The sequence below is a fragment of the Lepisma saccharinum genome, chromosome 28 (genome assembly GCF_977018435.1).
Source record: "Lepisma saccharinum chromosome 28, izLepSacc3.1, whole genome shotgun sequence".
Classification (NCBI taxonomy): Eukaryota; Metazoa; Arthropoda; class Insecta; order Zygentoma; family Lepismatidae; genus Lepisma; species Lepisma saccharinum.
In genome coordinates, this window is record NC_139256.1 from 8913360 (window position 1) to 8937657 (window position 24298).

The window sequence follows — 24298 nt, forward strand, 5'->3', positions numbered from 1 at the left end:
GCTGCTCTGTGTGGTGCAGTTCCTGTTCCCCGCATGGCTGGAGGGAGGTCGAGTATGTGAACCGCATATTTCTTTTTCTAGTCTGGGATCTTTTTGAGGACGGGGTGCCAAGTCGGGTGTGCCTGTCCATTGTCCAGGTTCAGTGCTGGTTTCTGTTGGATGGTTTCTTTGGTTTCTTTGACAGCCAGTTGGGTGAAGTATGGATATGGAGGAGATGGTGTGGTTAGTGGAGTGGAGGTGTTGAAAAATGTCTGATTTTGGTGTGTTTTTGGCATCTTTTACGTATTCGTTAAACCGTTCTTGGACAGTGTGGATGGTTATGCCAATGTTGGTGTTGTGGTATTGGCATGTGGCCTTTTAGACACCAGGGGATGCAAGTTTGGGTAGGTAGTATCTCTTGAAATTGGGTAGTGCTCTTCCGATTTGCGATATGGGTTTGTGTGCCAGTCGGATGTTGAAGGGTTTGAGAGCCTTGGCAAGTTTGCCTGATGTGGTGGGGTGGTAGGGAAAAGAGATCCATTTTGGTTTGGGTTTTTGATTCAGGTTATCTCTGTCTCGTGGGTGTCTGAGTTGGGACTTCTGCTTTTGCACACCACATGGATAGCTGGTGTTCGGTGTAACCGTGTTTAGTCCTATTTCAGTTACGCATGCTATTTCATCATGGAGGTCGTCTTCTGTGCAGCTTTGTGTGAAGGCTATTCTGTAGAAGTTCATCCATACTCCAGCTTTCTGTTTTGGTGGGTGGTTAGATTTGGCATGGATGTACTGGGTGCCCGACCCTGGTTTCCTGCATAAGGACGTGATGAATTTGTCTTGGTGTTGTTGGATGCTAAGGTCGAGAAAGTTGATGCGGCCATTTTCTTCCCTTTCAACGGTGAAATTTAGGATGTATGTTGTTGAGGGCAGTTAGGAGATGGCTTAAGTCCCCTTCCTGTTTGTAAATGACCAGGGTGTCATCGGAATATCTTCTGTATCTTATATGCGCAACCTCTGGTTGGGTGAGTATTGACTTCTCTGTCACATGCAGTACAATATTGGATAGAGGTGCCTTGTGGAAGAAACTGTCTTCGAACTGGAAATAGTTGTGGGTGAGGCAGGCTTGTAGGAGGTTGCAGATTTCATCTGTTACAAATGGGTGTGTGCCATTGCTGAGGAGCCAAGTGCAAGGCTTATTAGAATGGAGGAGTACATACTACGTCTATGCTGGCTAGTTTACAGTTGTTGGCTTTGACAAAAGAGGTGACAATTTTTTTTGCTTCAAGGCTGTTCTTTAGGCAGTAGGTCATTGTCATTGTCAGCGGTTCTTTTCTGGAGGAGCCATTTGGTCAGGTGAACACTGGGTTGATTGAAGCCGGCCACTATGATTCTTAGAGGAGTACCTGGTTTATAGGTTTTGGGTATGCAGTATGTAGAGGGAAGGCTGGGGTTGGTGTTGATTAATTTCTTCCTTTCACTTTCTTGTAGGAGGGCACAGTTCTCTATTGCTCGGTGGATGGCTGTATTGTATCTGCTTGTGGGGTCATGTTTCAGTTTTTTGTAGCCATCCAAGTTTAGTTTTGCATTCATTTTATCACTGTATTGGCCTTTTCCAATTATGGCATATTGATTACCTTTGTCTGATTTTATGCACCAACATTTATTGTCCTGTAGCCACTTTCGGAATTCCTGTGTTGTGTTCCTTAGTTTACTATGCACTGTGGGTTTATGTTTGTCAGTAAGTTCGGCATGTTGGCAGAGGATGATGGATGCACACGTAAGGCATGTACACTCGGCATCTAGGTTAGTTTTCGTAGCAAACGCAGTTTTCTCAGCAGAGCAGATAAGTCTAGGGAGGCAGGGGAGTCACTCAGGAGGTTGAATTTGAGGCCGAGTTGGAGGAGGGAGTGGAATTCTGTCGGCACAGTGAGGTTCATTATGGTGCTGTGGTTCGCTGGTGGGGTGGTGAGGGCTGGTGGTTGGGCACCAAGGGTTTGTAGTTTCAGTGTTAGGATAGTTGTTTTCCTGTTTTGTGATGTTCCCAGCATGAAGTCGATGCTTTGCTCGGGTTTATTCTCAGCTGTATGTAGTCACGGAGGGAAGCACACGTTTTATGGATGTTTCACGATGTTTATCACTTATTGCCCATTTTTCGGCATTGAACACTACCTTTTTAACACTATAGGGCAATTCTCTGAAAAGTGAAGCCAGAATATCAAATAACGAAGTTGCAATATTAATTTTATATTCATGGTATTTAGGTAGAGTAGAATCCAAACCATCATGAAAAACAAAAAAATGGGTAAATAATTAGAAAATATTAAAAAATAAATATCTGTAAAGTAGAAGGTCAATTTACAAGTGAAAAACTCAAACTTTATCACAGGTATTTTTATAGATATATATAATTAACATATTTGAATTATTTTTATTTATCAAATAAAGGGTTACTTAGCAGCATATTGAATATGGAAATAAACGAATTAGTCTTTTAACACGCAAAACTGGCATTTTTAAAGTACTCCGTGGCCTTGTCCTGTGCATCACGCAGAATATAAAATTTTTCTTCTGGAGAAAGAATTTTTTGTAGAAAAACATTTCGAAACTAAAATATACTTTCAATTAACAGCATAAAGTACTGGAAATGCAATTATTACAATTTCATTCAAGCCACCGAGACACTAGTACAAATAGTTTTCGTGTTCTGTGCATCACACTTCAATGCATAACATCTTGAAACTTGAACTGTTCTCAGGAATTAACTATGAGAGGCGGCCTTTTTTTTGCCTGGTTGGGTACAGTAAGTTATTAGTCTTCAAAGGCCACTTCCAGTGGTTGGTTTGATTTAATTTGATTTGGTTTGGTTTATTTTATTTCGTTTTTCTGCGCCACTTTTGGCTAATTACGAAGATGGGGATTAGTGATGACATCATGAAATTTATGAATGGACACTCACAAACACCCATGCCCAAGATGGGATTGGAACCCGGAACCCCTGGCATCGTAGCACGATGTGCTAACCACTTTGCCACAGGAGCCGGCCAAGTGGTTGGTCTCACCAGCCTTCACCATTACGGATATCTCAATCATCAGCAACCTTTCTCGCAACTGAACCGCAATAGTGTTCGTTGTCATATCTTACTATGTTCCAGTCACCAGTGCTGTAGCCTGCATTCATATGAATTTCTAATTCATGAGGTGGAGCGTTCTCAGGTGTATATAAATATCTACCTTGAACAGCTTTGATGGTATGTATAGATCTGGTGCCTACAATTGGCTGAGCATCATCCCAACTTCTCTCTCGTGAAATGCTTCTTCATTTATCAAAATAACTTTGGTTTTGGGCATGAGATTTCTAATTACTTCTCAAAAATCTGAAGTAGTCTGTTCAATTGGTGCAGATTTACTTTTGCTCATTACACGAGTACGAATAAGTGATTTTGCTTGTCCACTGATTCAATCTACTACTCCCTTCCCATGTGAAGTTGCAAAATACTTCCGCATTAATGTTCTTCTGCACTTGGAAGGTGTTTTACTTTTGAATTCTGAAAATTTTTGTTCATTCGATCATATAACTTCATCAATCTTGTCGATGGTCTCTGATTTAGGATAAATTGCTTCATACAGAGTACCAACAAAGCAAGTAACAGTATTTTTACCTTAAAGCAAGTATCTTAGCACACAAGATATATCTGACATTCATCATGGAATGTTGAAGCAGCTGTAAACAATGTACAGGATATAGGATTGATTGATTGAGTTGGTGCTCTAAGTACAATTTATGCACAGTAAGGCTAATTGGGACTGGACCTACAGTTTGAATTGGGATGCGAACCATGTACCTCCACTGGGTATCGAACCCGGAGCCCCTTGATTACAAGGCAACGATGCTACCACTGCACCATCAGGAAGGCCCTTAGGATACAGGAGTTTAGTCTACATTGTTATCTTCAAATCTGCAATACCATTATGCAGAATTAAATAATATATAGTTGAATATATTTATGACGTAATTTTTCTTAAAGGCTTAAAATACCAAATCTTTTGTCCTTGAGATACTTTAAAAATAGTGTTGCCACCTTTTGAGAGAGTTTATGGAGACTGACATCACCTGCAGTGGAGTGACAACATAAGGGAGAGAAATGTCCCATGCATCACATATTAAATGTCCCGGGCGTCACACAAGGAAAGAAAATACTTAAAATTGGATTTTTTAAATATAAAAATGTTGTTCATTGCACAGTCTTTAGCAAACTGTGTCTAAATATGGTACACTGAAACTTATTCAAATCACAGAAATAATCAATTAAAAACAACTATGTGCTTCTCACACGTTTTTCTGAGTCCCGTGCATAACACAGCTTTTTTATTTAATTTTGCATTGTTAATTTGAGAAAGGATTTTATTTCTTGGCATATGGTAAGCAACCACCCAGTATTAAAAACAATGAATATCAAAGATCAATGCAATATCAATTGACCAGCATACCAGACTCATTTAACCATGTGCGAATGTCCCGTGCATCAGGTAGAGAATCGCCCTATAGCTGTTGGTGGGGGTTTCCACTTGAGGAATTTCGGGGTCACTTTACTGTTCCTGAATGTCTTGAGGAATGCAATGTCTGCTTGCCAGGCATGATTTCCTGATATTACGCTCGTATTCCCGCATTTCCTTCCATATGAAAGGTGTTGAATTCATGATGGATGCAGTAAACGCATTTTAAAATTACTTACGTGAAATTTAGAAATTTCGCACTTTCGCTTAGCACAGATTAATGGTTAAATCCTATTAATTTCAAAAATCCTGTCTTCTTTCACTAAGGTATGGCATCTGGAGCGGAGATGGTACCGAGTCACTGCTTTGTTTGTTCCCGGGCAGCAGGAGTTGTAATTTCTCCTGTTTGGTGGCGCTGGCATGTGTATCCTGGTTTTATGGCACAGCCATCCAACCACCACCCGGCAACGCCACCTGACAACAGGAAGCAGACAGTGCAAACCAGAATACACACGCAAGCGCCGCTAAACGCAAGAAATTGCAACTACCGCCGTCCGGGAACAAACAAAGCAGTGACGTGGTACCATCTCCACTCCAGATGCTGTACCCTTAGTGAATGAAGACAGATGATCTTCGAAATTAATAGGATTGAACCATTAAATTGTGCAATGCGTAAGTGCGAAATTTCTAAATTTCACGGAAGTAATAGCAGAGAATGCTTGCTCGCACAAATAAGAAATTGAAAAGGCCAAATGTACGTCCATTATTTTCTTCACTAGGTTAGGATACTCCTCTGCCAGTCCAACTCAAAAAAATTGCCACCGATGCCTCACTCTTGGCGAACTTCCTAATAATATACACTGATGTTTGTGAAAATTGCAACACCCAGAAAGAATGTCCCGAATGAATCCAAACTCGAAGGATGTGTAGAACTGTGTACCAGTGTACTCCTTCTTGCAGTTACTACTCTAACTGGAAGTTGTGAAGCAACATGGCTGCCTCATGAAGCTATCAAAGGTTCTACACTAGACAACTTCACCGTCAGATTAAACCAGATATGATTCATAAAAAAAGTTAAATTGTTTGTAGACGAAGAATTGTTTTGACAGAGCATACAAACGTCCTTGCAAAAAGAGAAATTAAGCAGCATGGTTGTTGAATTCACTTAGCGAGCTCGTGTTGGAGAATTTGTGACAAGGATATCCAGTCTACCAGGTGGGCCAATCTCGGAGCAGTAATTTGGTGCAACGGTTAGCAGCACCAGTTTGTGTTTTATAGAGTTTGAGTCCTGGTCACGGATCTTCTTTTTTGACAATTATTTACTTTGTGTGTTCCCTTTAATTCATGCTTTATTGTTGAATGAAATATATTACAGTAAATTTTAAAACCATTTTTGCTGCTCTTTGAACCTTCATATTTTTAGAAGACTGCCTACAAAGCATGTTTTTTAGTTTTTTTTGTTTTAACGAACATGCATAGAGATGGTACAAAGCTTGCAGTCAAAAGACATGTACAATGTATACATAATAGTAGTGTTTATATCAATAGACAGGAATTATTAATGTTTTGACTTTGGAGTTCTTCATGCTTCTTCTATAAGAAAGTATCTACGCTTGAGCCCCACAAGAGCATTTGACATATATGGGATTGATCTTTATTAGAAGAAATCCAAATCTGTAGTGCTGGCTTTCGTTAAATTTATTTCGTAACCACACAGAATGGATACACAGCCCATTATAGATGCAGCCATTGTTGCAATTGTTTCCAATGTAAAAACATGCTTTCGAGAGCAGCACACTTGTAGCTCCATATTTAAACACCTGGCTGTGTGCCAATTGATATGGTTTGAAACTATGCTAAGAGACTGTGCACAGATAGATTCCCTTTATTTACGTGCTTCGGGATTGCCAACACACTATTTCGGGATTGCCAACACACTATTTTGAAGTTCAAAGTGAGGATTATTTAACTACCGGTTACTTTCACATTGAAAAACTCGGCGCTGTTTTATCTCCAACTGGCAGATAGTTAACAGGACATTGAAAAACTGGCCCTAAATGAATAGAGGAATATTTTGTGTTTCAACATGACCGAGTTGCTCAATGCTTAATTCTGATAATTAGCAATGCAAAAATTGAAAGAGATACACACCATATTCCTTTATATCAATTCTATTTCTAATATTACTTCACCAGCCTATGCAATAAAAATAGACTAATTCATTGAGAATGTCATAGCTCTCTTTTTGCAAAAACTCCTAATGATAGTGTGTTAATATTGATTTCATGGAAAATATTTTTTTAACATCCACATGACTTAATTTGATGCTTGAATAAGATAATCTTGATTTTCTCATCCTGTGCTCAAAGAAGGAACCACCCCTTCCAAACTGTCAACAAAGCATCCCCAATCCATTTCCCCTACTCAAGAAGCAATTTCCACTTCAAACAACGATTCATTACATTTCCAGGAGTTAAAGAGATGGAAAAGGCATTAGCCTCACCTGTTTAGCAAGGTCCGTGTACGATCCTTTCTCGGAGGGCTCCAGGTTCGCCCACCACTCACCAAGAATCTTGGTGATGCTCCGGTTCTCAAGATGAGGGTACTTGTCTCTCACTACAGGGCGATGGCGCTTACAGAAGATGAGGAATGCATTCATCGGCCTCCTGGCATGATGTGCTGGTTCCTCTGTGTGGTCATCCAACTCACCCTCCTCAACTAGGGTGGAACGTTCCTCAAATATATTCTGTAAAGATAACAAACCATCCTACATGAGCACAGCTAATTTTTCCATTTTAAATGTAGTCCGTCTAAACATTTTCAGAATGCAAATGCTTAAATATAACCTCTTAGTTACCAGAATAACCACCACCTATGTCACATGCTTTCACCACTGTACAATCAACAGAAAAAGTATATTACAACCAATTGATTTCTTCCCTTATTGATACTACAAACAGAAACTTTAAATAAGCAGACGACACACATTGACACCCAATTTGTCCATTAATTGTAGTCATGGACACTTCTGGGTTGTAAGGAATACACTAGCCCCATCTAGTTCGCTGCACTTTTTAACTCTGCTTGACTCTCTCTGCATCGAAGCATCTAGTTGGTTGCATGGTGCAACACCGAATTGTCTAGTTCGTTGATTTGGAGTCAAGTAGTGTATTTGGTGTCTGCACCATCTGCACTACCTTTCGGACCGGTGTATGGTCACGTGGTGCATGCTAACTAATCAAATGACCGTTTAAAGCAGCAGACAGGTATTTGTTGAATCTTCTGAACTTGAACACAGCTTCCCGCTTAGTTGGTGGAACATAATTTCCTTGCACCACTCTGACACTTGATACACCTGCACTGCACTGAGTGTCAAAAAGTGCAGCCAACTAGACTGGGCTACTGACTTTCAGTGAAATCGTTACAACCCAGCAGTGTCCGTGACGGTACAATAAAAAGCTATAAGTATGGTTGATAGACAGATTGATATATTATATTTCACTTTTCTGCCACTTTTAATTAATTGCAGAGATGAGGATGAAATAGATGAAGGGGCAATCACGAATACATATAACTTAAGTCCCATAGAGGTTTATGGGTCCAGACACCAGAGCCTCAGTTTGCAAAATGCAGTCTGACACGTGGGTGTCCTCACCCATTACACCCCATAATAAGCACGGGTTTTGCTGCAGTCTATACATTTAATCTCAATATCCATTTGTACCACTACATGAAGGTATAAGTAAGATGAATGAGAATTGCTCTTAGAAATTGAGACAGGAAGGAGTGAGATGTATATAAATCAAGACAAGACAGGCAACGAGACCTTTACAATAAACGACCACAAGACCAAGAACGAGGAAACACAAACTGAAATTGACTGATGGAAAAGAAAGTAAAATAGGCTTGTTTATTTGAATTATTGTTTTAAGTCCACTTTATGCACAGATAGGTTAATTGAGACTAGACCTACAGTTTAAAGTGGGATCTGAAGCACTGTGCAATGTGCCTCCATCTTGATTACAAAAAAGTTAAATAGGCTTATAAATAAAGTGAACAATATGAAAAGTTGACTACCATACTTTTATCTCATTCTTATTTTGCACCACAGGTTATGGTAAATTTCAATAAATACAAGTTTAAAATTTATTTTTGAAAATTTGGTCAGTAACCAATTCTAGAAGCAATATTTTTTGCATGACTTGAGAACACGTACGAGCAGACCTCTTTCATTTATCTTGCCCATGGACAGCAGGAAATTGCTCCCTCTTCCATTATTTCATTATTTAAATCTGTAAACCGTAAACTATAAATCGTCAAACTGTCGCACACTCATAAGCTCGAAGAGCAGACAACAAACCAGCTACAAATAGATGACGTATCAACATGGATCATGTTTTGAGTGCAATGCTAGGCTCGCAACTTTGGAAGTCTCATTTTTGCATTAAATTGAACACAGAGAAAAGCGAGAACTTACAGGGGTCATTTTTCTAGGGTATATACTTGATGAAGCATTTAAGATGGTGTATCTTTCAACGAAAGCAGAAATAAAAGGAATGATAACACATTCATGTAATTTTCCAAATTTCTCAATGTGTGATATTTTGTTTCATCAACCTTCTGTAGTCAACTAAAAATCTACTATTAAAAAAAAAAATTGTTAGCACAATTGTGCTAATCATTTGCAAATACAATACAAAAACTGTACACTATGTTCTTAATTAATTTGTGGTTCTTTAAACTGTTGATGACACAACTCACATTAAAGCTTTATCAGTATTTATAAAATTTCCATGCAAGTCTTGGCCTATTTCGTATCATGCCCAAGGCATGACTCGAATCCGGGACCCCGGGCGCCATAGTCCGATAGCCTAATCATTTCATAAAAAGGGCCCGAGTATGAAAGAAGCTGGAAAGAGCTTCTTTCAAGCAAATGCCACCTGCGATCTTCAGCGGATGTAAAAATCCGCTGATACGAATTCTTCCGGAATCGCAGGAACAATACTGCAAACACAGCTTTACGCTGGAAGCACCGTTATTGAGAGACGCGGTCTCTCAACGGCCGAAGTTCGAATTTCGTTTAAATAGCTTGAGAGAATATTTCCCTCCCCAGTCGGTATCTGAAATCTATCGCGTGCACAGTTAGTGCCTCGGAATTATACAAGTTGTTGAACTAAGAAAGTTATGGCGTGAATAGTTGTTACCGAACGTTACAAAAGGAGTTACAGCGAGGAGTAGTACAATATCGGGAAGGAGTTTTATTTCAGGAGAGTTCATCAGAGTTTCATCAACGAACCAGCGAGTCGATCTTCACTTCGAGATCTACAGGTAACGAACGTTCCTCTATCCTTGTCTTTCATTCTCTCACACCCTTGCCAGACCAGTCAATTGTAGTGTTTAAAGTTAATCGTGAGTGTTCTTATTTCACGGGGCTAGCCCCCTTGCTTGGTTAAGTGTAGACGTAGCTTTTCAGAGTTATACCCCCTCTTACGATACACCTCTCGCAGCCAAATAACTTCGAATATCAGGCTTCACATAGCCTATCTACGATCCCTTAATTTAAAAACAATCGGGTGATTGTACGATTTTAATCATTCAGTTAACTGCAATACATGACCAGGCAAGAGATCTGAATGAGTGCATAAACCAATGAAGTTTGTACAAAACATATTTACAGATGCACACAAGAAGCAATAAGTACATGTTATAATATTATTACTCAAATTTACACTTCCATGTGATGATGTACACAATATTAGAAATATGATGAAATAATATATGTATAAAATTAAAAATTTGATGGAAGACATGAATATTTCAAGTGCCACACATGATTACAGGTTACAGAATATGCAATTTATCTAAACAAGAATGCACATTTGTCTATGTCAATTAAGTCTCAAATTCAGATCAACTTCTAGGATCAATATTTCCTAAGAAATTAATGATCCTGATGTACAAAAAAGACACACACACCAGCATCTCTATTACCAGGACAAAATTATTAAACATTGGAGCCTAACTGACTTTGTTAAAAATGATAATATAAAGTATCAAGGTAAACACGTGTGATCCTAATTTAAAAATTACAGACTTGAGGACAATAGAGGGAATATTAAATTGTAAAATCCCATTTTATATAATAATGGAATAATGCATAATAACCTGTTACAAAATTATTGGACAATAACCTGAAACTATGCACACACACATTAACAATTAGAGGTCCTGTTTTAAAACTATGTAGTCCTATTCTACTCTAAATTACTCTAGAGTTAAAGTACTACATATGTCAATTAATTTTTCAATAATAGCATTTAGATTTTCTATTCATCTATTTCTGCTTTGTAACAGGTAGGGCCTCCCCGATGGCGCAGTGGTAGTGTCGTCGCCTTGTAATCAAGGGGTCCCAGGAGTCGCAAGTGGTTAGAATCCCACTTTAAACTGTAGGTCCGGTCCCGATTAGCCTTACTGTGCATATAGTGGACTTAAAACAACAAATCAATCAATCAATGCTTTGTAACAGGTAAACAGATACGAAAATTGTATGGTTCTTGTGTGGTACACACTGCTAATTTCATGTTTCAAATCCACAAATAGGTTCTCATATCAGTACAACACCCTGAATATAATGTCCATTTCCAAAACCATATGCTAACGAAAAATTTACAAAGTTATGTCCAGTGTCTTTCAGGTATTTTTTTGTGTGTGTTTTAGGTCATAAGCGGCATACGAGTCATCATCATGGTTATCTTGCTTCCATCTTTTCAAATATCATGTCACATGTAAAAAAAGTAAAGTGCTGCCCTGTGCTTTTCACCATGCCATGAAGGCGTATAGTTGGTGTTGAGTTCGGGCCCCACACTTTCTTGATCATGGCTGTGGGGGTGATGTGATCAGCAATATGCCCCTGACCACCTCTACTCCTAGTTTCCTCCAGGTACCCACTTTATATAAGGGTGCTGGAGCCACTTGAACAGGTGGAAAAAAAACCAGTTTTTCCCCTGCTGGGGATCAAACACGGGTCTCTCGAATGGTAGTCAAACGTCCAAACGACTGAGCTACCACGTGAACATATCCTTGCCACAGTAATTCAATTAGAGAGAAAAAAGGAAAGTGCCAAATGTTATTCTGATGCCGTAAGGAATTTTACATACCCACAAACTTACTACAGGTGAAGTGACTTTCAAACACTGTGTTCCCCACTTCAAACAGTCATACTCAAAATGCCAACGAGAGGGAAGCACCCATGATTATTACACAAAGTTGTAATGGATAACTCATACTTTACTTGCATTGCATTTGCATTAAAGATGATAAAGTTACAGGACATAAAATGTAGTTTCAAATGTACTGAAAACAATGTTATTTATCAAGTTATCACAACTGTCTGTAAGGGCAAAAAATGACGGAAGCCACGCAACAAAAGTGCCCATCATTGATCAATGAATTCAAAGAAGAAGAAAAAAAGTAATGCCTGTTTTGAACTAGCCATGCATATGGTTAACAGCATGACCATCTGATATGGACTGACACTAATAATAAAAAAGAAAAAAATTGACAAATTTTCACCTTAGAATTTAACTTTACGATATGATTCATTGATTTATTTTACTTTGAGTTTCTACAACTTTTTAGGGTAAATTTCTTGTAAGGGACAGACGGATTTCATCAAATTTACAGGAGAAATTACTTACCAAATGCAGTTTCTTTATACATCTGGACGTTCGGGGAAGTGTTTTCTCGCATCGTTCATTGAATTTTGCCGGTAAATCATCTATTTTTCGATATGAATGTGTGACCGATGCACGAAAGCTCTTGCATCCATTTACTTCCAGGTGGATGTATCCTGTGTGTGATGACGTAATCCCGGTCAGTATTTCCAAACATGTGTTTTTGTAACTGAAGAAGGTACATTTATGCAAATGGTTTGTGGGGCTACGCATATTTTTTTCGAAACCAATTTTTAACTATTGTAACCTATACGTGACCCTACCCAACCTAACCTTACTGGAAATGGTTTGTGGGGCTACGTAGGTATTTTGGGTGCAGTGGGGTGGAAACACTGCATGCCGAGTACAGTAGTGAAACTGTGACCGCCATTTTATGTGTTACCGAAGGAAACAAGAAACGAAGAAAACTTACTCGATATGTCGCAAATAGAGCTTATTTCCGTGAAATAACCAAAATGCCACCTTCAGCAATGTTTCTCAATGCAGAATATGTAAGTATGAATATTAAAATTAAATGAACTAGCAAATTTCAGCTGTCTGTCCCTTACGAGAAATTTACCCTTTTTAGGCTAACTGCAACAAAAAGGATGAATGATAATTACATGCACGGACATTTCACAAAGAGACATTCATACCAAGGCCAAGACTCAAATCCACAATCTTTGGAGGGAAAGGTGCTGGGGTTAGATCACTACAACTCAACTATTGAGGTGACCACTACAATTTAATAAAGGTAAAGAGGATAAGAGGCTAGGTTTTAGAAAAGATATTGAATTTCCGTTTATGATTAGCCATATTTAACTATAAATAAGTGACAATCACATCTCCCACAAAGAATCATTATGTGTGAAATCTGACAACAGGGAAGAAGGGTTTCACATACACTTATGTCAATGGCCCCGTCTAGTTTGCTGCACTTTTTAGACACTCTGTGTATTGCAGGTATACCCCAGCGTCAGACTGGTGCAAGGAAATGACGTTCGACCAAATGGACGAATAGCAGTGTTCAAGATCAGAAGATTCAACAAATGCCTCTCTGCTGCTTTAAAGGTTCATTTCATTACGGAGTAAACACGTGACCATACTCCACACATTACACAGCTCCAGAAGGTAGTGCAAACTGTGCAGATGCCAAATACACTATTTGACACCAAATGAACAAAGTAGACGAGTCGGTGTTGCACCGTGTAACCAACTAGATGCACTAGTGCAGAGCGAGTCAAAAAGTGCAGCGAACTAGACGGAAATACTGAATGTTAAAAGAAACTTACTATTGGGCTTAACAAAAAAAATTAAATTTACATCACACGGTAAACCTACAATATCAAGTATGCTAACATGAAAACATTAGATCTTCGTAATGTATGAAAATGTAATATGTACCACCACCACTCTCTCTCTCTCTCTCACACACATACATACACAAATATAACACACAAAAACATGCCCTTCATTTGATATAAACATGTTTGAAACACTACAAATAAACCATTCAGTAAACACAACTGATGGCCTTCCCGATGGCGCAGTGCTAGCGTCGTTGCCTTGTAATCAAGGGATCCCGGGTTCGATACCCGGTGGAGGCACATAGTGGTTCGGATCCCACTTTAAACTGTAGGTCCAGTCCCAATTAGCCTTACTGTGCATAAAGTGGACTTAAAACATCAAATCAATCCAAAACACAACTGATGAAGTGTTTGTGCAAAAGTTTATGGGAGTTTTGATTCACCAATTATAAATACTTACAAACTAACGACCTACAAATGGACCAAATATGATTTTTGTTACAGAAACATTAAAACATAGTGCATTTAAGTTGAAAGATATGAGAAGATGCTGCTGAAACATTCAGGTGAGTAAACAACTCATAGCGAAAGGGTTATTCCTCACCGTGATTATATCGTCAGGGCATGTCATGCATTACATCTTGACAAAAATGGCTCAAAGCAGGATTATTATTTAGCATGAATTTCACTTACCACTAGTGGGTCAATGGACGTTTAGAACTTCACAAGAAAACTATCATCTTCACTTCCATTCACACACTGCTCCTATGCCTCATGTTTTTTAATTCTAGATTCTGAAAGCTAGGGATCACCTCCTGTTAGATGAAGACATGCCACATGTGTCATGATATTATGATAGTACAATGAAGGAAGGGTCCCTAAGAACTAGAAATGGAACTAGCAGTGACATCTATCTACACATATATGAAGCAGCACATTAAAAACCAGATATGTACACCATGCACTTATGAATGTTTATATAAACCGACAATGCTTTATTGTACAAAACAATATCCCAAAAAACATAAGGGAACATGCCTGATACCAGTGTAGCTCCTAATCTACCTGTATGAATGATGATATGCAAGTTAATATGTACAAACACAACATTTAACAATAAAAAAAGGCAGACACAACAACTACTTAAGCACAGGCTGTGATGTAACGTGATGACAAAGATGTACAGGAAAATATGTTAGTAAGCAAATATTTGCTCAAAGTTGTCACACTTTCATTGCATGTAAATCTTTATTCATCAGGCATCCATCGATCCATTCTCAAACAGGAGACAAAGCATAATTTTGAATTTCTTCAAAGACATTAATTGCATGTTTGCATTAGATTATTCAAGACTCACCATTTGGGACTACTTTAAAATTAAATATGAAAAATATCTGTGTACCATAAAAATAGAAATTAATGCAAAAATAGGTTTGAATTAATTTTGAACAAAGATTTTTTCCCCAATAAGTGTTAAGTTCTTTGAACAGCTGTAACATATAAAAATGCACTCTGAGTACAATTCTCAAATGCAGTTAGATTAATTTTCATTATTAACCAGTGGTAGTACTGCAGCAAAATATGTAATAATGTTGTGCACTGTCCAAGTTACTGCTGTAAACATACCACAAAACTATTAAAATGTAAGCAGTTAAGTAACTGGTATCATTACCTTGTTTCAGTGGACTTATACACAAATTATCTGTTTTTAGTTCTGAAACATTTTTTTTAACACTCACCTAATTATTCCTAAGCATTTGGATATTTTTGTCACTTCTCTAACTCTATAGGTCAGGGTGACTCACCTCCAAGATCATGTCATAATCCCCATAAAGTATTTAATTACAACAGCGTTGCCTACTACCGAGCATTCCCTGACATTCGCTATGAGACTCGGCGGCAAGCGGCCCCGCGTCAGCCCTTGTCTTTCCCGGTGAACGAGGTCCGCGACAGTCTGTAGAGTCTGCTATTAAAATTACAGTTTTCATATTGTGTACTAACCTTGACTACAGAAGGTGTTGGAAATGATGTCCCTCTGCTGCAACACATTCCTGGCATCTCCGATGGGAATTGGCATTTACACGTGCAAGTTCGTCTACTGTAATTCTCCCGATTTTTCGTACAATACTCTCTTTTAACTCACGGATGGTGTGCGGATTGTCTTTGTATAGCTACTTAATTTTTTAGATTTCCCCATAAATAAAAATCACAGGCTGACAAATCGGGGGGACCAAGAGGGTTTTTGAAACACCAGTTTCTTGTGAGAGGCGGCAGATAGATTTCCGAGGAGACTGTTCTAACCTTTGTCCTATCTCATCGAGTTTTTCCTCAGTAAATACACATGGGTTTTTCTTTCCACTTTTATTCAGAACTGACCCTGTTACTCTAAACTTTTATACGAGGTTTAATACAGTGGTCCTATGTGGAACGGGAACACCAGGAAATTTCGTTGCAAAATGTCGTCACACTTCTCCACAATTCCTCTTTCCGAAGTAACACTCGACAAGATAAATCCTTTGTTGTAATGTAAACTTTTGTGGTGCCATATTAAGCAACAATCTTCAACACACGGACACGACGCAACACAACTTCCGAGGGAGGATTATACTGGCGTCAGTCTGCAACGTCAACAGAAAGGGAAAGAGAGCAAAGGCAGGGAGAGAGAGAGAAAAAAAAAGACTAGCGAGTGACTGTCGCAGACTCTGTTCACCGGGAAAGACAAGCGCTGACCCCGGGCCGCTTGCCGCCGAGTCTCGTAGCGAATGTCAGGGAATGTTCTGTATTATCCTATTACTGAAAGTTATGTTTTTAGTGATAATGAACACTGTACTTGATGTACCTTAAATTCTTCCTTTTCTTCGTCCAATGAATTACAATTGGTGACCAAGTAGAGAAAGTGTCTTTAAATCAGCTCAGTAAACAAATTACTAAAGAAATGTATCCTGATATCCCCTCCCCATGCCTCATCCCACATGTTGCATCATGATTTGATTTATTTTATTTTACTTTGCTTTTGTGCCACTTTTGGCTAATTTGCGAAGATGGGGATGAGTGATGTTATGATGAAATTGATGAATGGACACTCACAAACATCCATGCCCAGGCTGGGATTCGAACCCGGGACCCCTGGCATCGTAGAGCGATGGTATTGCATCATGGTGCCAACATGTAAACTATCTTACATATATTTTATAATATTTTAAGGACCCCTCCCCCCCAAATGTTGATTGCATGGTTCATGCCATTATCCATCTAATTCAGGGGCACACCCAGTTTTTTCTGTGGCCAGTCTTAGTACATGATGAAGAAACACACTATGTTATGTCACTTCTTCTATATTGCGAAGCTGGAGAGCATGTCACGGGAAGTTGAGTGATTTCGAATTCAGCCTTGACATTTGAGCCGTAATAATTGATGATAGAAGGAGAACTGCCTATTGCACAGCAGTGGTTAACACGTTCGCTGCTGGTGACGCATATATGCGTCATGTGGGGTTGTAGCTGTGTGCCTTTGATGCACATGTACGTCATACGTATTACCTTCTTTGAATGCTTGCCCACCATCAATGGCACTGCCCAGAAGGATTTTAAGTCTTTCATGGTACATTGCTGAAGGATTGTTTGAAATAAACATTAGCTTGGTTTCTGATTTGCGCGTCTCTCTTAGCATTGTAGTTCCTTTTGTCATGCATCAAGGAAAGTTTGACAGCAAAGAATTTTAATTTTTATTTTCATCCTTGGTCAAAATTATCTGTCAATGAAACATGATAAATTTGCTTTGTGCCACTTTTGGCTAATTTGCGAAGATGGGGATGAGTGATGTTATGATGAAATTGATGAATGGACACTCACAAACATCCATGCCCAGGCTGGGATTCGAACCCGGGACCCCTGGCGTCGTAGAGCGATGGTATTGCATCATGGTGCCAACATGTAAACTATCTTACTTATATTTTATAATATTTTAAGAACCCCTCCCCCTCCAAACATTGATTGCATGGTTCATGCCATTATCCATCTAATTCAGGGGCACACCCAGTTTTTTCTGTGGCCAGTCTTAGTACATGATGAAGAAAGAAACTATGTTATGTCATTTCATCTATATTGCGAAGCTGGAGAGCAAGTCACGGGAAGTTGAGTGATTTCGAATTCAGCCTTGACATTTGAGCCGTAATAATTGATGATAGAAGGAGAACTGCCTATTGCACAGCAGTGGTTAACAATCCATTTTATGGTACAAATAAGCAAAATTATATAACAATCTTAATCGGCCCCTGACAAAAGTACGCCATTTTTTAGGTGGCAGCAAACGTATTAGGCCAGCCACACACCGGATTTGACATGACGTGATGCAACAGGACGAGAGACAACGAGGCAAGATGAGTCTTCTTGTGTTCCTCATACAAGAACGAGAGGGGAAAAAAGAGGTGTTGATTTCTTTAATTCCATTCATGGTACTACTGTTCCATGACAACAGAACTTTTTTCTCTGTCCAAATACAAGATAATTTCCAATAGACTTACTTTTTAAGGTAATGCAATAGTGCCATTTTTCATTCCAGAGTGCATCAATTTTGTCCTTATTACGGTAACCAGTAGAGAAATAATAATACAATGGAGGCCTCGCTTGGACAAGAACGATTAGCTTCTCTGGATCAAAATCCATTTTTAACCTTGACTGCACTATCAAACCTACATACAGGGTGACAATTAATGAACTATATGAAATAAAACAGTCATAATTTCTGAACGGTTCACGTGATGACGTCCAAACTGCGAGTTTGAGAGAACAGGTAGTGTTTGTGATGACAATGTCGGTCAACAAACAAGTGTGAAAATGCCTGAAAACATCGTGAAGACACGCGCTGTTTTTCAAACCAGCCCACGGAAATCGATCAGACGAGCTGCACAACAGGTGGGAATCAACCAGGAGACCCTGCGACAAATTGTTGTTGAAGACCTGCATCTCTTCCCATACAAAATTCAAACCCATCAGCCATTAAACCCCGTGGCCATGGAACAGCGGTTGTTTTTCACCAACACTATTGTCCAGAGAATTGACGACCAGGAATTTGATGTGAATATGGTTTGGTTTAGCGATGAAGCCCACTTTCATTTGGATGGGTTCGTCAATAAGCAAAATTGGCACATTTGGGGGACTGAGAATCCGCATTTTGCAATAAGAAGTCTCTCCACCCTCAACGGGTGACTGCGTGGTGTGCAATGTCCAGTCATGGAATAATCGGTGCGATATTCCTTGACAGCACGGTGACTAATGCACGATACGTGACTGTTTTGGAAAATGATTTCATACCCATTATCTAAAGTGACCCTGATTTCGACAAGATGTGGTTTATGCAAGATGGAGCTTGACCCCATCGGACCATGAGAGTGTTTGACGTCCTGGAAGAGTATTTTGGAGACCGCATTCTGGCTCTGGAGCACCCAGAGGCCACTGGAAGGGGACTCGCTTGGCCGCCATATTCCCCGGATCTGAACACATGTGACTCATTTTTGTGAGGCTATGTTAAGGACAAGGTGTACAGAAATAACCCCAAAACCATTGCCAAGCTGAAAACTGCCATTCAGGAGGTCATCGACAGCATCGATGTTTCGACACTTCAGCGGGTCATGCAGAATTTTGCTGTTCGTCTGCGCCACATCATCGCCAGAGATGGCAGACATATCGAACATGTCATAACCTAAATCCGAATGTCTGTAGTGCAGTTTACATGTGCAATACAGTTTGTGTACTACGTGGTTTGTCACTAATTTCAGTTTTATTTCATATAGTTCATTAATTGTCACCCTGTATAATATGTCTGTCAAACGATACAGTGATGAATCACAAGCAGGCATGGTGATGCAGGTGCGACTTACTCACGTAGTACAAATTATCAGTACAACATAAAAATATTTTAGAAAATACTTAAAAGTACTTACATTGGGGAGTATGTGATTTACGTGAAACTACGTTTTGGGATATAACTAATCCCTTCATCAGGTAGACATACTATGCCAATTTAATTATGACATTGGCTGCGTCAGACAAGGCGTGGATCAAGAGGTATGGTAAAAAGGTTAAAAAATGACTTAAGGGTGCTGTATGCGTAATAGTGTTTTATTCCTACCATCAAGTTAAAATTCTGATGGGTGTATCCATGAAAACACTAAAACAATTATAGCTACTCGGAACATGTTAAAAACCACTTTTTCAGGAGTGGCTCGATAAGACGCCGTACACTACACTGAGGAGGCCTCTCATGGAAATGTCGGAACTTGTGCAGTGCATTTCCACTCTTATTTTCTTTCCCTCGCCTTTACTTCCATTGGGTTACGTCATAACTCAAAATCTAATATTTTGCGAGATGCATTAGTGCACCACTAGCAGGAAAGGATTCGTACATGCGCAGAGCATTTTGTTACATCGTGCTGCTGCGAGACCAAATTCCCATGACCTTCACTGTTTTGTCACAAACCGTCGCAACGTGACTCAAGTCGATTGTTTCGTCCAGTGTGCGGCGGCCCATAAGAGCCCCATGTTAAACATTACAAGAGTTGGTTTCAAACAAAAATGGAATGTAAGCTCTTTCAGTTTGCATCCCATGGACTAAAAGAGTAGAGGTATAAATTGAGCATATTTTCAATGTGTAATAGATCAATTAAAATGTACAAATCTGCAAAAGGTCATGAAACGAAGTTCTAATATGAAGAGATTTTCTCAGGATATTGGTTAGGTCAGTTTTAGATATGCTTCTGAGATTTCGAGAGCTAATGTCATTCTCACCTTAAATGACTGAAGTGTAGGGGCTAGGTGGGACTAAGGGGCATACTTGGTGTCATTTTGAAGTCATCTGGTCAGCGTTATATAAAAGTTGTTTGGTTGAGAATTCTCAATTAAAAAAATCTTTGCGATTAGCCAGAAGTGGCAGAAGAGCGAAGTAAAATAAAAACAAAATCAAAAGTCTAGTTTTTGAAGATAGTTGAATAATATATCACCTAAATTGCAACTTTCTGTATATTTCACGACATTAATTATTATTAGTGCATGTTTAGTATGAGTATGCTCTTTTTTATATTTTGTTTAAGTCAGAACTTCTCTTCAGGTGGCTATGATAACTCTCTTAATAAAAGGTCAAATTTGTCCTAAAGCCTACATAGAGAATAATTCAATAAATTAGAAGGTTCTCAATTTTGTAATAGTGTGGAATTCTTCGTTTCCCTAATTCATTTATTCAGTATAGATTTTCTTTAGATCCAAAAGCATACGGGTAACTCAACAGGGGCAAGGGGGTGGGGGCACAATTTGCACCCTGGGTTGATGTTCCATTTTCAGTTGCACAAAATGCTGCACAGTGTATTCGGCTACAGCTGAACAGTCTTTCTCTGCAACGAAACATCTGAAAATATGGCTACGATGGCCATGAGGCAAGACACTATTGAAAAATAGAAAGGGAAATTGTAGTGGACTGAAAATAATTTTTCAGGAATTTATACAGAAGAGCAAAAAAAAAAAAAAAATAGTATTTAGATAAGACAATTATGTAATTTGTGTAATGTCTTAATTTGTTACAAGGAACTAATTGAGCATGCTTCCCATTGCAGCATTATAATTTATTCATTACCATGAACACTGGAATACCTAACAATAACACACTAAAATTACATATCCTTTATCCTAAAGAAGAAATATGTTCTTATTATTCCTCTCATAAAAATAACACTCGACAATTCCATTTCTTTTGCACAAGATGATGTGCAGATCACCTGTTTCCCGAGAAGAATGCCCGTGATGATTTTTGTTATGGATAAAAGCATGAATACTGCTGGCCCCCTTTAGCCCCTTCAAGTGGACAGACGAAACTATGCCTATGCTGAAGTGTGACACTTCATATCCATAACTGGTGTGGTAGATATTCTGAGAGAATCTCTTCATAATCCACCGCTAGGAAAGCATGAAGCTTTGCAAGTTCTACCCTGGCAACAGAATTCCAAATAACAAGCTTTTAAAAATGCTCTGAAATGTTAATCAATGGTCCTTTAATATGTTATTTGAAAATGTAACTCATGGAAATATATATTACTTTCTTAAGGTCGACTCACATGGAACTGGATTTCCAGTAGTTATGCCCTAATTGGTGCTGGACTGGCAGCCTGACTGGAAATGATGGATGCCACACTGGTTTTTGATTACAATCATGTTATAATTGCAACTGGCTTTCTCTGCTAGATTCTGTGGAATAGACAATCAGAGCGAAAGTCTGGTCATATGTAGCTAATATGTGAATTGGCAAGGGAAAGTTCTTTTGTCTGTAGTTTCCGAGTGCTTGTTGTTTTTGTTCGCTGTTCGATGAAAGAAAAAGCAACAGTATTCAGGTTCATTAATATTTAGGAATTTATGCAAAGCAATGAGATTTGTATCTGACAAATATGATTAGCAGATAATTAAAATTCTTATTATTACCAGTGTATTAAATGTCCAACATATTTCCCATATTTTTCTTTCAATTTTTAATAACAGCAGTAGCTCTTCTCCTACAACGTTCTTCTAATTGCTTGTCCATCTTTTTGGCTTGCCTGCCCTGCGCAATGCCTTGTGGGAACAAAAGAATACTGACAAGTACGGTAACTAGTATTGTGCAAGGCAAAACCTAGCAGGTTAGCCAGTACAAGTCCAACTAGAAAATCCACCATGGAATCTAGCATCATATGATTCAGGCATAAATCATAGTGCCAGTACTAGAACAATATCTTTGCTTGTTCGAGACAGATGCCCTGCTTTTCATTTAGAGAATCTGGCAACCCTACACCCTCTCTGGTCTACATCAAACAGCAGTGATGTCACTCATTGCAGCATGAATTTTTGGGGGATAGAGAACTCTTCTTAAATTTCCTTGAATCCCCAGCTGACATTTAGCTTCTCCAATGTTTTATATTTGTCCAACTTAGAAAAAATATAATAGCCCAAACAGAAAAAAAAGGGAGACTGTACATTTATGGACATGTAACAAAATTTAAGGCTCGATTGGACATTTGGCCAATGCCAGCATAGCCATTTTCGAAAATTTCCTCTCCATTTGAAAAACCGCTGTAATGCTCCAAAATGTGAAAAATCACAAGCTTACAATTCCTTCTACAGCATTCACATGGACCTTTGTGTGGTTTCCTTTCGCTGTTTAGATATTCACAATAGTTCAATAGGCTTATGTAGCCACATAACTATTGCAAATATCTAGACAATAGCAAAATGAAACCACACAAAAGTTTGTGTGAATGCTCCAGAAAGAATTCTAAGCATATGTAACGTTCGTTTTTGGAATGTCATAGAAGATTTTCAAAAGCACAAAGTTTCAAAAATGGCTTTGCAGGCATCAGCCAGCTGACCCTTGACATGGTGATAGAGCAGCTGTACAAATACTATTAGCGCCTCAATTCTGAATCTTTTGTTTTTACAAATTTTATGAATTCTCATATATTGAGTAGGGCCAATTTAAGTTTAAGATTAGTGCATATGGGGGCCAATTTAGTGTCTTATGCTGGATCATAAAACTTGTAGTGAACCAAATATAATTTGTAGGCACACATACACAGGGTGATGAAACACGGAAGATATGCCATTCTAAACTATTAAAACATGTCAAATGATCCTTAATAACATGACAGGAAGAAAAAATAATTCAATAGCTGCTAGTCTTTATATGTCAAAGCTTAGTCTGCTTTGATCATACAAGAACAAACTTGTTACCTGAGTTTCTCCAGATGTTGCATGATTTGTTAGAGTTAACATTTTATTACCAAAACTTTAACTGAACAGATAGGTCTACATTTCAAAAACAGTAATGTCATTTTACCAATTCCCTACTGACTTCATATAGATATTCGACACTTACACCATTACATCAATAATATTCAGGTTAGCTAAAGTTGTACATGACTGTTACAAATTATCATACATAACACTTGAAAGATCATTGATGGTATGTGCAACTTCTGTGTACCTACGTTAACTGTTCGATGTCCTTGAAAATATTAACTGTTTATTTACCTTATTTTAAAATAAATGCGCTCATGTAACTGCATAGTCTGAAGTAAGTAAACCTACAGAGTTGAGCAGTTAGCTCGTTTATTACAATTATACTTGTAACGCAAAGAAAAATCATAATTTGTAACACCTTGTTCCATTTTTACAAAGACGACATCGTCCGATTAGAAATCACAACACTAACGTCATGTTTATGTACGTGAAACAGACATGACGTCTTACTTAAAAGACAGATCGAGTATTTTCAATTCATAAAGTACTGGAGTATGTATTCATTTAGAATCATTAGGGAAAACAGGTAAAAGTAATACCGGGATCAATGGTGGATTGCGGGACGTGATTACATTGCACCAGTCGAGTGAATTGCTACCCCCCAGCGACCTACTTTGAAACTTACCTAATTTCTACAGGCAAATAACACTTCCAAGAGGATAAAGTATGTCACACATAAATTCACATACAAACGTGCAGATACACTGTTAATACATACCATCAGAAACTATTACTACACCAACGATAAATTTGTAGTATACGAGAAGCAGTTTACACACAAACACGGCAGCGCCGAACTTAAACTCTCCCTCAAGGTTACACAGCTCTTGCAAGCATAGAGGCTACGTCGCCTTATGGTGTATTGCTACTTTTGCGGCTCAATTTTTAAATGAAATTCACTCTGTACCTTACTGTAAAGTATGTGTAGTTGCTCTTCAGATATTAAGGAATATCTCTTTGTTCAATACAATCTAAAAGTAACTTAAAAATATGTATT

At 38.6% G+C, this 24298-nt stretch overlaps 1 protein-coding gene across 6 annotated transcripts in view; it reads right to left on the bottom strand.

The window, feature by feature from the left end:
- Positions 1-24298, bottom strand: part of bbx (bobby sox) — an 87434-nt gene that overhangs the window by 41662 nt on the left and 21474 nt on the right. For 3 of the 6 annotated variants that reach the window (XM_083113590.1, XM_083113589.1, XM_083113592.1), the window contains exon 2: positions 6974-7216. In XM_083113590.1, coding sequence (XP_082969716.1) covers positions 6974-7216 — 243 coding nt within the window. Of the gene's footprint in view, positions 1-6973; positions 7217-14182; positions 14305-24019; positions 24146-24298 lie in introns of those variants that run through there. The other 3 variants (XM_083113594.1, XM_083113593.1, XM_083113591.1) reach the window with 3 other exon arrangements.